We start from the raw sequence: 14,492 nt of genomic DNA on the forward strand, positions 1-14,492 counted from the left end.
TAAGATTACCAGATGCTCTAAAATAGTATGGGATCAAAGTCAAGATTCAGCATCTAGGACATAGATCTGGTAGATTATTAAAGAGTTGGTAACCTAATCAATATACATCCAGGTGAGAAAAAAATAGTGTGAGGTAAAAAATGCATTTTAAAAAAAAAAAAACAACACATGATGTCAAAGGAATCAGTGCTAAAACCTTCTACAGAGTGTTACCTTAAATACCTAAGAGTTCTTTGCTATTGTCTACAAGGATCCTCCACAATATAAGATGTAAGAGAAATAATGGGAAATTTATTTGCTGAGTCAATTCAGAGTAACTCAACGCAGATACTAGATGGCCCTTGAAAAAGTTTTAGTTTTTTGAATTTCTGGTAATTTTGACAAAAATATTCACACTTTTAGCTTTAGATCTTTTCCGTATTCTTTGTTTCCACTGCCGCCTTTAGCCTAAGTTGTCAATGCAATGAAAACAAATAAATATAATTGAAAGCTCTTTTATAAAGGCATTTGCTACATGCCATGTTTTTAAACTACGATAATCCCTTTCACTCCTGTCTTATAAATTATAGCATACTTCAAAAGCACAGAAATATAATTCATGATGGACTAATCTGTGTTAATGACAAGTCAGAATTATTGATTACCCATAAAAATTCTCAGCAGACAGTGACCTAATACAACATCAGGAGACCCCTACATTAAGCTTGTGTTAATCAGCCGGGACAGGTTCTGCGGATGACCAGTTTCTCTTCCCAGCTTTCATACCATGGCCAGATTATTTCCTTTCCTGGTGCCACATTCTCTTCCCACTTCAAAACGTGTACATAAAAAACTAAAGATAACACAACCCGTAAAAATTCAATAAAATATTTTTATTCTTTGGTGGGATATCAGCTTCTATGGCTGTGATTTCCCTGCTATCTATGAAAGATATTACTGAATCCAACAAACTTCCTTTTTCTGAAAAATTAAATAAAAACGCACCAGAGTTTCCACTTTTACTGTGGAAAGGGTGAATAAGCATCAAGAAAGCAATGTTTTTCTAGAAGGAAAAACATGGGTTGTTTTACATAGAAAGTCCATTTCCAGGGAACTGGAAATACTAAGCTAGGGACAACTAGATCGGAAGAGAGCTCCCTTGGACTCAATGTGTCACCCGGGATACAGTTAATGAGTCACACTCCCCATAAATGTGGTTTGCATTTTATGGTGCCCTGTTAACTTGTTTTAAATACTGATTGATGGGTCCTCTGACAAACACACAGAAATGTGATCCAAACAGTAAGAACTTGTTCTGATTACCAAATTGTGGGACAATGGAACAATGACGTTTGTTATTTATTGTAGTGTTTTATTTCCTGGCACTCATTTCAGCCATGAGGTGATCTTTGCTCATACAAATTATGAGAACAATTCTTTCCCATGGTTGTTTTAAGAGTGTGTTTATTTTTATATAATAACTTCAATGCTGTGAGTTCATCTAAGCTCACTATGTTGTGCAGTGTTGAGAGCATACATTACACATGGTTTGGTTTTTGTTTTCATCATGAAATAAAGAAAAGACATAAAACAATTTAGGTTGTTTTCTACACCAATTTTTCAAAGCACATGAGCTTGATATTTGCAAGGTGGATTCTGAGCACAGCCTACAGTGTTTGGAAGAGCTGGTTCAAGTCCTGGCTCTGTCACTTGCTATAACAGAACAGATACCAAACTTTTCTAACTCTCTACCCCATATACAATGGAAATAAGAATATATGTGGCATAGGATTTGTCTTAAGAAACCAATGCAAGTGTAAAACAAGTGATAAATACCTGACATGTGTTGCATTTCAATAACCTTTAATTATAATAATAATTTTTTATTTATGAGTAATGATATGAGATACATATTCTTGATTGAATCAGTATTTTTAAAGTTCCCATTTGCACACTAATGTAAATAGTTTCATTTAATCTTTTCATCTCAGGATCTGACAAAGCTGAACTCTCAAATGTTCTTCTAAAATGTCTTCAACTTTTATTTTAAGTTCAGTGGTACATGTGCAGGTTTATCACATAGGAAAACTTTTGTTGTGGGTTTTTTTTGTACAGATTATTTCATCACTCAGGCATTAAGCCTAGTACCCATTAGTTATTTTTCCTGATCCTCTCTGTTCTCTCTCCCTCCAATAGGCCCCAGTGTGTGTTGTTCCCCTCTATGTGTCCATGTGTTCTCATCATTTATCTCCAACTTGTAAGTGAGAACATGTGGTATTTGATTTTCTGTTCCTGCATTAGTTTGCTAAGGATAATGGCCTCCAGCTCCATCCATGTCCCTGCAGAAGATATGATCTCATTCTTTTTATGGCTGCATAATATACCATGAGGTATATGTACCACATTTTACTTGTCCAGGCTATAACTGATGGGCATTTAAGTTGATTCCATGTCTTTGCTATTGTGAGTAGTGCTGCATGTGTCTATGTATCTTTATAATAGAATGACTTATATTCCTTTGGGTATATACCCACTAATGGGATTGCTGGGTCAAATGGTAATTCTGTCTTTAGGTCTCTGAGGAATCACTACACTGTCTTCCACAGGAGTTGAACTAATTTACATTCCCACCAACAGTGTATAAGTGCTCCCTTTTTGCCACAACCTTGCCAGCATCTGTTGTTTTTTGCCTTTCATAATAGCCTTTCTTATTGGCATGAGATATCTCATTGTGGTTTTGATTTGCACTTCTCTAATGATCAGCGATGCTGAGCTTTTTGTCACATGATTGTTGGCCACATGTATGTCTTCTTTTGAAAAATATATTTTTATGTCCTTTGTCCACTTTTTAAGGGTCTTTTTTTCTTGTAAATTTAAGTTCCTTGTAGATTCTGGATACTAGACCTTTGTCAGATGCATAGTTTGCAAACATTTTCTCCCATTCTGTAGGTTGTCTGTTTACTCTGTTGATAGTTTCTTTTGCTGTGCAGAAGCTCTTTAGTTTAATTAGATTCCATTTGTCAATATGTGCTTTTGTTGCTATTGCTTTTGCCATCTTCGTCATAAAACCTTTGCCAGTTCCTACGTCCTGAATGGTAGGTATGTAGATTGCTTTCCAGAGTTTATATAGTTTTGGGTTTTACATTTAAGTCTTTAATCCATCTCAAGTCAATTTTTGTATATGGTAAAAGGAAAGTGTCCAGTTTTAATCTTCTGTATATGGCTAGCCAGTTATCCCAGCACCATTTATTGAAAAGAGAATCTTTTTCCCATTGTTGTTTTTTGTCAGGTTTGTCGAGGATCAGACAGTTGTAGCTGTGCAATCTTACTTATGGGTTCTCTATTCTGTCCTATTGGTTATGTGTCTGTTTTTGTACCTGTATCATGCTGTTTTGGTTACTGTGGCCTTGTAGTATAGTTTGAAGTGGGGTAGCATGATGCTTACAAATGTGTTCTTTTTGCTTAGGATTGCCTTAGCTATTCAGGCTCTTTTTTTGTTCCCTGTGAATTTTAGAATAGTTTTTTTTTTTTTTAATGTGAAGAGTGTCAATGGTAGTTTAATAAGGAATAGCATTGAATCTATAAATTGCTTTGAGCATTATAGTTAAATGCTTTGGGCATTTTAACGATATTGCTTCTTCTTGTCCAAGAGCGTGGACTGTTTTTCCATTTATTCGTGTCATCTCTGATTTCTTTGAGTAGTGATTTGTACTAAAACAACTAGAGAACCAAGAGCCAACAAATCCCAAAGCTAGCAGAAGACAAGAAATAATCAAAATCAGAGCTGAACTGAAGGAGATTGAGACACATGAAAAAATTCAAAAGATCAATGAATTCAGGAGCTGGATTTTTTAAAACATTAATAAAATAGACCACTAGCTAGACTACCACCACCAACAACAACAAAAAAGCCCAGGACCCGATGGATTTACAGCTGAATTCTACCAGACGAACAAAGAATAGCTGTTACCATTCCTACCGAAACTACGCCCAAAAAATTGAAAAAGTGGAACTTCTTTCTAACTCATTCTATGAGGCCAGCATCATCTTGATACCAAAACCTGACAGAGATACAACAAAAAAGAAAACTTCAGGCCAATATTTGACAAACATTGATGCAAAAATTCTCAACAAAATACTAGCAAACCAAATCCAGCAGCACATCAAAAAGCTTATCCACCATGTTCAAGTAGACTTTATCCCTGGGATGCAAGGTTGGTTCAACAAACACAAATCAATATACATGATTCATCACAGAAACAGAACTAAAAAGAAAAAGCACGTGATTATCTCAATAGTTGCAGAAAAGGCTTTTGATCAAATTCAACATCCATTCATGTTGAAAACTCTTGAAAATCTAGGTATTGAAGAAACATACCTCAAAATAATGAGTCCCATATGTGATAAACCCACAGCTACCATCATACTAAATGAGTAAAAGATGGAAGCATTCCCACTGAAAATCACCACAAGACAAGTATGCCCTCTCTCACCACTCCTGTTCAACATAGTATTGGAAGTTCTGGCCAGGGCAATAAGGCAAGAGAAAGAAAGAAAGGGCCTCCAAATAGGAAGAGAGAAAGCCAAACTATTCCTGCTTGCAGACGTCATGATCCTGTATGTAGAAAATCCCATAGTCTCAGCCAAAAAGCTTCTCAGGATAACGAATAACTTTAGCAAGGTCTCAGGATACAAAATCAATGTGCAAAAATCACTAGCATTCCTATAACCAACAATAGCCAAGCAGAGAACCAAACTCCCATTCACAATTGCCACAAAAAGAATAACATACCTAGGAATACAGCTAACCAGAGAAGGGAAGGAGCTCTCTGCAAGGAGAACTACAAATGTTCTTCTAAGTGAAGTAGATATAGTTGATCCTTCCATGTTAAAACGGCAAGATTAAAAAAAAAAAATAGGATGCCAAGTTAAATTTAAATTTCTAATAAACAAGAAACAATTTTTGGTGCAAATATGTCCCAAATACTGCATGGGACATACTTGCACTAAAAAACTATTCCTGTTTCATTTAAAATTCAAATGTGACTCAATGCCTTGTATTTTATCTGACAATCAAATTCCATGTCATTGTGAAGAAAGTAATCATGGATAGTTTAAGTGAAGAAGAGTTTGTCTTTAGGGGATCATAGCAAAAAACAAGAATTCATTTGTTGTCAATTATCAAAAGCTTTTAATTGTCACAAACATAATTAAAATTTGCAATCACTTTTGATTTGGGCAAAGAATAAAATGTAAAGAGGTTCACAAAAGAATGAATACAAATAAAATTGACCCTTAGAAGAATGACTCTTTTCACTTAAAACAGGAAATAAAAAAGCCTAATTTTGAATGTCTTTGAAGAACCTGCAGATCATTCCAGATGTAAAATTTGTGTAAGAGATTGAAAGCACAGCCTTTTCTACTCATTTTAACAGATATTCATTTCCTTTGAAGTGATACGTTTGAAGGTCTTCATATGAAGAAACATGTTTCAATTAGCTAGGAGCAATTATCATTCACTTATTCAGATCTAACAGGGTGTTATGAGGACATCTTAGAACTAATATCTGGTATAAATCTAAAATTAAGATCAGTCCTAGTTAGTTGTAAAAATAAATTTTATATTTAATGTTTTAGAGGGAAAAAACAAAAATAGATATGAAAATTTATCTGTACAACTATAAGAATTCTGAGTGGAAGCTTAACACATTTAAAATTATCATTGCAAAGACACGTTCAGCTAATAACTTTACACAGTTTTCCTCTTGCAAGAAAATATTAAAATGTATATCTTTTAAATGAAAATATTTATCTGTCACTTATGTACACAATTAGTAGCCTGGGACCTGGAGTTTAGGGTTACTACATGTATCTTTTATGCCCATCGAATTCTAATACCAGGAATAAAGCAAACAACTTTAAAAGAAACCTAGAAGTTTCTTTTTGCCCAACAAATGGAATATTCTGGATTCAGAACATTATCCCTACAATGAACCAGGCTTTTGTAAGTCAAAACTTTTTGCTTAATATTTCTGACTGGGTCCTGGAATTAATAATGGCAGTGCCAAAGTTTAGCAAATAAATCTTTTATACCTTGTAACAGATCCCCATGAATGCAACCCATAGCCATAGACATAGACCTATAAATCACGTATTATTTCTTTCTAAAGGTAAAAATTGTAGACATATAATTCCATGTTGGTGCCATGGGTATCACCTTCTGTTTAGTATATGTTCTCACAAAGTAATGGGCTTTCTTAGCCACTTTATCTCTTTCTTTACAACAAATTCCCATATGTGGAAAAAAAAATGTTTCAAGCTTCATCCTTAAACTAACAGAAATTATTATTGCTCTATTTTCTAAGTAGTTTTTATCTTTGAAAAGATAGTGTCAGGTGGAAAATACATTTAAAACACACAACTACCATATTTGGAAGATGTTACTTGCAACTGAAACTTCTGAAGAAAACTTTGCTTGTAGATTATTTAGACTTTCTGCTATTTGTATTTTGAAGCAATTCACAGAAAAAGTAGGCATATATCATAATGTTCTATTGAACTGCAAATTTTAACTACATTATCTAGAAAATGGCAACTGATCAAGTTTCAATAGAAGAAAAGATGGCATAATGGTTTGAGTGACTGAAGAGATAAGTGAAAGCAAACTTTATTTTTTGTGCCTATAATTACTGACTCTAATCCCCTTTTCTCACTAGTAAGTAAAGATGTAATAAGTAATCTTAATATAAATTAGAAACTGTGGCTTCATTGTAAAATTTACTTCTTTCCGTCTGTTAAATAAGCACAAGGATCTATATAATACTATAAGGGTTAATTGTTAATTTTATGTGTTACAATAATGAAATAATTAGAAGTAGGGACACAAAATAAATGTGAGTTGAATGGACAGCAATTGATGCTGTATAGTTAAGACATATAAAATCAGACAAAAGAGTAAAGATGTAGAAAACCAAACCAATCTAAAGGCTGTATTTGACCTTTGTAATAAGCTATTACAGAATTCACGAAAACGAGTTTTTATTACTTCATGAAAAATACCACTATTCTTGATTTTTTTCTAGATCTTAAACAATTATTAGACTATTGGATAACTGGGGCCTGTAAAATTGTTCTGCAAATGTTAGTAACTGCATTAAACATATTTCAACAGGTGCATACACATTTCAGATTTGAACATATAACACAATGTATTATAAACAAGAAAAAAATAATCATTGAATTTTATTATGATTAGTGATATCCATTCCCGGTAAAAAGAATCTAAGCACTGGAGAAGTTCAAAGCTTTAATGAAAGTTATGAATGGTATTTAACATGGGACCTATGCATATGCAATATTATATTTTTCATATCAATGAAAAATTCCATAAAAATAGCTATGTTAAATTTCATATGTAAACATTTAACAAATATATTTGTATTTTTTTATTTTTATACAATGAATATTAATACATATTGCATTGGTTTATTTTAATGACGTTTATTTAAGTTCAATTGTACAAAACATAATTCGTGGTCAAAAGTATCAAGCAATAAATTTTAAATATTGTACAGGGAATAATAGATGACAAAAAATTGTAAACCCCATGTAAAGACAGCCAGATAAGCTCACTGGAAATTTTTTAATTAAATAAGCTTAAAAAGATATTGGATTAAATGATAATATATGGAATATAAGACTTCCAAATGTTAATTTAGTTAACTCTTTTGTAGTAGCTATACACACACATACCACTTTTATGTACTATCTCTAGAAGTTAAATCTTGAACTATATAAGATATATAAGATATATATGAGTAGAACAAGGAGGACATCTTGAGGTCATTTTAGAAATGTACATGATTTCATAGAGTCTGCACACAGTTTATGATTTTAAAAACAGATCCTTCAAGCTAAGTAAACACTTCTAATATAAAATGCATTTTTTCTTGATAAAAACAAAAAGGCAAAGCAAAAGCTTTTAGATTCACTGGAAAGAATTCTCTTTCTCTGTCTCTCACACAAACACACACATACACACACACACATACACATGTAAAGATTACAAAGAAGTTGTTTCTTACTGAATAAGAAATAAAATTTTCAAATAAGCATACGTCTGTACAAACTGTTTTGGCAAAACTATCTTAAATATTTTTCCACAGTAGTAAAATAGAACCCTTCCACAAATATTGGTTCGATGCATTTAATTAATCCACTGTATACTATTTTCACTTCCTACTTCTAGAAAAATAGAAATAACAGCTAATAGGAGGTTTGGAGTTTCCCCATTTATGTCTTTTCCTATGAACCTTGATTTAAAGCTGGACTTGCAGGACCATTGACAGAATGTTCTGGCCCCTCAGTGCCACTTGTGGGTTCAGAACCTGCAGCCTGTTCCTTTGCTTCAGGGAGCTTTTCTGTGGCACCAAGTGGATTAACACAATTAGCATCCTGCTTTACTTTGTCCACTTCATTATCAAATTCAATTTTATCTTCTTGATGGTTGTTTTTCTTTACTTGTCCATTCTGAGCAGGGTAGGTGCTGGCAATGATGTCATATAGGAATTGGTATTGCTCCTAGTAAAGGAATTAAGCAGGAAATTACACGAAGAAAGTTGATGTCATTATTTTTATGCCAGATGAAGATTAGCAAGAAATAATGATTTATTTGTAGAAGTATTGGATGACAGAAAAGTACTTTGATAGGTTCTCATAAAGACATCTAAATAATTTAGTTTCTTTATGGTCCTAAAGGGTTGACTGCAGGGTACTTTTTGAACTTTACCTTGGAGTAACCCCAAACCGGTGTTCACTCCTCTCATGGGCCATTTCCATGCCTTTGCTCATGACGCCATGTTTTGTAACTATCTTCCTGTCTAACGTCTACACATTATTTAAGAATCAGAGCAGAAATCACCTGCTTCGAGAAGCGCTCCTTGATTCCTAAAGTTTAAATTAATTGCCCTCATTTGTGTTCTTCTTATAATTTCTCTGTCATTTTACGTACTACATTGATTAGTAAATACCTGACTTTCCCTCAAACTCACCAATTAGACTCTTTATAGCAAGAGCATATAGCAAGCATTTGATACATTTTTAAGTATCAAGATTTGAAATCTCAATATCATACATGATTAAAAGCTTTATATAGTTTAGTGAGTAATTAAGTTTACATTGTGAATAAGGATTAATTCCCAGATGACCATCTACAGGTACTACCACCTAAAGGGTATACATGATAGATCGATTACAAGAAAATAAAACTTATTTTCCTCCCTGTATCCACATTTCTTTGCAATGTGAATTTGCAGGCCCTCTCAAGAAGTGGGGTCTGTTTCCCTACCCCTTGAATCTGGGCAGGCTTTATGACTTATCTGACTAATAATATACAGAAGAAGACATCTGTGTCACTTTCAAACCTGGGCCTCAAGTGGTCTCACACAAGTCTTCTTTCCCCTGTGGAACTTGCTGCTTTAATGTGAATAAGCCTGGGCTAGTCTTCTGGATGAGGAGGGACATGTGGCCTACTCGCTGTTGTTGCCATAGCTAAATGGCAGCCACATGCCAGCCTGCTGGCAGTGTATATCACTTTAGACCAGCCAAACTTTAGGGCACACATCAGCTGAAGGCAGACACATGAGTCAGCCTGGTCTCTATTGGCTGAGCTTGAGGGCATCAGCAGAACATTCCAGCATATCATTTGACTACTGAACCATAATAAATGTTACTTGTTTAGGCCCCCAAATTTGGGGGTGGTTTATTACACAACACAAATAGATACAGGAGTGAAGGCAAGAAAATTAAGAAATTCATGAGCATTTAGGGAAAGACTCTTCATGAACTGTCACAACAAAGGGCTAGGAACTTTAGGCTCTTACTTAGACTGATAATAATTTAATGTGAATTATCATGTAAAAGTAGAAAAGATAAAAGAATAGGAAAGAAAATATAGGAAAGAGAAAAGGAAAGGGAAAAAAGAACAAAAGAGAGGAAAGGAGAGGAGAAAAAAAAAAGGAAACCATCAAAAAGAAAAAAAAAAAATCTTCCAAGCTGTTAAAAACAACAGTGAAGTATACTTACAAATGTGGAAACCATGCCTGGCCTAGCTTTGCGTAGAGCTTTTACCACTTGAAAAATATCCACTACCTCTTCTGTTTCTGCACTTTCTAAGAGATTTAACAAAGCACAAAATATTCCCGTTTGCTGAGATCCATCCCTATAAAAGAAAGAAAATATAGAAAATAATCCTACTTGTTACCAAAAAGGGTGATATTAGAATAAAAACAGGAAGAGAGAGAATATATTTTTTACTTCATGTTTATCATAATTATCTTATTCCAACCTCTTTCAAGAACCAAATTATTTATGCTAAATGCATTTTTAGGTGAACTTTTTCAATTTAAGAGTATGATAATCCTGGAATTGAAAACTTATTTGTCTTAGGCTTTAAAAATATATTTTCTTTTATTTAGTATTTTGTGGATTTTAATGCATTTTTATTTACATCTGAAGTTGCTGAAACCAATATCAGAATGCCAGTATGATAGATAAGGAAACCAAGATTTCGAGAAGAGAAAGGTATAGCTTGAAGCTGATGTAACCAGAAATATTAGACCTAATATTCTGTAAATTACTAGAACACAAGCTTCTTCTTCACTCTTCTGTCTCTCTACCATGTTCACAAATGTTTTCACTTCTGCATCAGTAAAAAAGTAATACCCAGTAGAATTATTCATTAAAAAGAGGGCAATTAGTTTACCAAACAATGAGAAGTATAAAGCATTATCACAAAGATTCGGTTTAAACAATATGTTACCAGCAGGGTGCTTTAGTTATTGTACATAAATCATATTCTAAGAAACATATATAGTTTTACAGTGTAAACTTCCCTTCCTCAGCTTTCTTTCCACATAAATGCTGAATATTTGTATATTTCTAAAGGTTTGATTTTAGTATATGCGATTCCAATAATAACAATTAGACTTTTTCAGAAATTCTAAAAGCTTTTCACTAGATTAACATTTCTCATTTTACTTTACTGTTTTTCATTTCTCATTTACTTCAATATTCTTTTTCTTGTAAACTTTTATATTATATATCCTTCTTTCTTATTTAAGAAAGAATAATTAATAATATTTAATTATTAAATATTGCTTATTTAAGATGAATATGTAAGCATCTATCACAGATGAAGGAACTAATAAAATCCAGTAGTATTATTGATATTATCACAATCTTTGCCCTTTGGTTCAGTTTAGAAAATTAAATAATGAGTTTCAAATCAAAATTGCTAAGCTTTGGGATTTCAGTTAATATTTAACTTAAAATATGTTTAATAAACTTCATGTTCATTAAACATATTAGGTGTTTTTGTGACACCTAATAGAGTAGATCAATGTATATGAGTATATGTGTAATGTGATACCCATCTACCTATCTGTCCACACACCTTTCCATTCATTAATTCGTTCACACAGATGACATTCCTGGCTCAATGTTAGCTACTAAGGAATCAAAGATGACATGACTCCAAGTATTGAAAAACACAACTTAAAATTACTGCACTATAATATAACCACTTCTATTATATTTCTATAATAGTTATGCTGTGGAAACAACCAAGAGAGTGACTGACTCCATAAAAAGTTTTTACTGTGGTTATGTGTTTCATATATGAGGATAAATAGATAAGACAACATGTGAACTGGGAAGTCAAGCATTATGATTTCTGGAGCACATTCTACCAAATCCCACCCACCTGCAGTGAATGAGGAGAGGTGTACTCTTGTGATGCTTGTTCCCTTCGGAGGAATTCTTCTGGGGAAGCTTTTCTTTGAGGACCTGAATCATAGACACTAGTTCCTTGGGTTCTGCAGGAAGCTGCTCCACACTCCAGTTTGTATATTGGTACTGGTACACAGTTCGAGAGTCTTTCCTCTAAAATCAGAATTGAAGACAGTATTAACTGGAGTGAAGGTCAGCTTATTTTCTAATTTGATAGTCATATTTTCTTCACAATTACTTTTATTTAAATAATTTTAAAAGATTATTCTGAAACATTATGTATATGTTGGCCTTGCCTGCATAGAGTAATTTACATTCATTTTGCTACCAGATCCATTATACGAAAGAAACATACTCCCAAAATTGTTTCCATACCTTGGAATGTCTCAGTTCAAAGACACGAAGGGTGTAAGTTGAAGATTTGTTTGTGTCTTTCATGTCAACTTCGATATCTCCATATGTTTGCTTTCCTTCTCCCCAGTACTGAGCACAGATTTCCTGGATAAAAGAAGATAATTCAACAGTTTCTGCTTGCTATTTAAAGTATGCAAAGGATCAGTCTCCTTCTTTCTCCCTTTCTCTCTCTTTCTCTGTCTGTGCCTCTTCTCTATTAAATGAAAATTATTGTTTGCTAAAATTGAAACCTGCTTATAAAAATCCAGAATCTAGTTTAAGCATTGGCGACTCATTTAATAAATATGTGGTATTTCCTTGTGTAAGAAAAGGAAAGCTGAGCACAATCCAGGTGGCTGCGACACCCCCGGAACAGCTGTCTTCCTTAGTGTAGGTCTTTGAGGTTTGCTCCTCTTTTCCACATGCTTATCATCACCTCTTCAATATTTATGGCTGGCATGAGTCAATGTTATTCACAACCCTTTCAATAACTCAGGTCCCACTGTCCCTTCAGTGGTTCTTGAGGAAGAAGGCTGCATCTTTTGGAGCTTTGTCTCTGTCATCTTGTTGACCAACACCATGAGCAGCTTTATATATTTTGTCTGCATATCTAAGGAAAGGGCCAGATTGAAGAGTAGATGAATCACAAAAGTGTTTCTTCTCGCTACCAACTGTTGTCTACCAACTACAACCCCTCAATTTCTGACAAATACAGGCAGTCCTGCCCGTACTTCCATCCTGTTTCCCAGCTTTCACAATTTATGTGAAGGAAAAGATTGTGGGAATTCCACGCTAGAAATCTGGACGTATGTTCCTTTAAAACAAAAAACATAAAAAGCAACTTTTCATGTACAGGGGAAGGGGACCAGGTGAGGGTGAGAAAGAGTGGGATTTGGGGGAGAGACAGGGACATAATAAATCTTAAATCTTTTGCATACTTATAAGGTTATTCACTGAATAAGCTTGAACACATGTCAGATAATGTGGTCGGTGCTAAAGCTGAGTGAGATCTACCACCAGGGAAATTTTAATAATAACTGAAGATATTAAGAAAAGGATAAAATATCTGTCACAAGCATCAAGTAAAAGATCAAATTATATCTTAGATTCACCTTCAACTATAGACTTTTATGGCAATAAATATTACCTGGGAATAAAGAAAGGAAGATACAGATACATTTTTCAGGACTTTGGTCTTGTTAAAAGCATAGGGTCAAAATTGGAAGAGAGCACACATTTAGTTACATGGAATATCAATAAGTTCAGACTCAGTGATGACAATGCAAATGGTGTGTTCAGGCTTGGGCACAAAACCTGCTTGTCCAGAGTGGAGAGGATGGAAAACATAAAAATGGGAGGAAGATGAAAGACACATGACGGGGTGATTGTCGAGGGCGTTGAATATCACAAAAAGAGCTTGGTTTTTATCTTGAGAAAATGAGGAAAACAGAGTGAAAATGTAGCTGTTATTTGCTGTGACACTGGTATTGCTGCGTCCTGGCTAATCTGTGAGTAGCATGCGAGACTGGAGGGGGCAAACACGAGAGACTGTCAGAATCCAGACATAGCTGATGGAGGCCAACACCAGGGTGAAAGGGGTAAGACTGAGCAGACAGAATTGTGTGATGGAGGGCTAAAAAAGATGTGGGTATGGTGATCAAGCAAGCAATCCAAGACTGGAGAATGAAGTTTTATGACAGAGAGGTTTAAAAAAAAAAATCCTCAGAAGTACAAACCTGGTCTCCGTGTTTCAGTTCTGTCAGCATAACAATAACTTTGACTTTTCTTTGGAAGATCATCTGCCAAAAGTCACCAATGGTCTCCTTCAGTGGTCCCTGAGCAGCAATCATCACTTCAGGTTTCCAGTAGCTCTTTTTAGACAAAAAAGGGTGGGACTTTGTTACTACAGAAGAGAGCTCAGTAGATTCTTAGAATAACCATTTTGAAATAGAGTTACTTAGTTTGATATCAATGCTATCACATACAAATAGTAAGATTCCTATGTCCAAGAAACAATGTAATAGCTATGTGTAAAATAATTATGCAGATAATAATTCTCAGCTAATAATGTAAAATCAAGATTATAACATATCTTGGGAAACAAGTTTTCCTTTCCACAAAAGACACACTTTTTTTGTTTCTCTATAAAGGTTAGTGTGATTGTAAAAAGGAAATACTTAAGCATTTCAAATTACCTTCATCATGTCTATACTAATTTTAATTAGTGTCTTTATATTCTTATTATAGTTCTTAAACTAATATTCTATGAATGTGTGCTTTAGGAAACTTTGGAAAACAAGTAGATCCAACTTAGTGTATAAATAGTAAGTATT

General features: G+C 34.0%; 1 protein-coding gene across 5 annotated transcripts in view; it reads right to left on the reverse strand.

Annotated features, from left to right (window-relative positions):
- Positions 1 to 7,463: 7,463 nt before the first annotated feature.
- LOC103230364 (protein tyrosine phosphatase receptor type C) overlaps positions 7,464 to 14,492 on the reverse strand; it is a 121,574-nt gene continuing 114,545 nt past the window's right edge. For all 5 annotated transcript variants that reach the window (XM_007989041.3, XM_007989040.3, XM_007989039.3 and 2 more), the window contains 5 exons: positions 13,896 to 14,030; positions 12,142 to 12,264; positions 11,741 to 11,919; positions 10,063 to 10,198; positions 7,464 to 8,559 (listed from right to left, as the gene is read on the reverse strand). In XM_007989041.3, the coding sequence (XP_007987232.2) occupies positions 8,284 to 8,559; positions 10,063 to 10,198; positions 11,741 to 11,919; positions 12,142 to 12,264; positions 13,896 to 14,030 (849 nt within the window). In that variant the 3' untranslated portion in view covers positions 7,464 to 8,283. The remainder of the gene's footprint in view (positions 8,560 to 10,062; positions 10,199 to 11,740; positions 11,920 to 12,141; positions 12,265 to 13,895; positions 14,031 to 14,492) is intronic.

Source organism: Chlorocebus sabaeus, chromosome 25 (genome assembly GCF_047675955.1).
Source record: "Chlorocebus sabaeus isolate Y175 chromosome 25, mChlSab1.0.hap1, whole genome shotgun sequence".
In the NCBI taxonomy this organism is placed as follows: domain Eukaryota; kingdom Metazoa; phylum Chordata; class Mammalia; order Primates; family Cercopithecidae; genus Chlorocebus; species Chlorocebus sabaeus.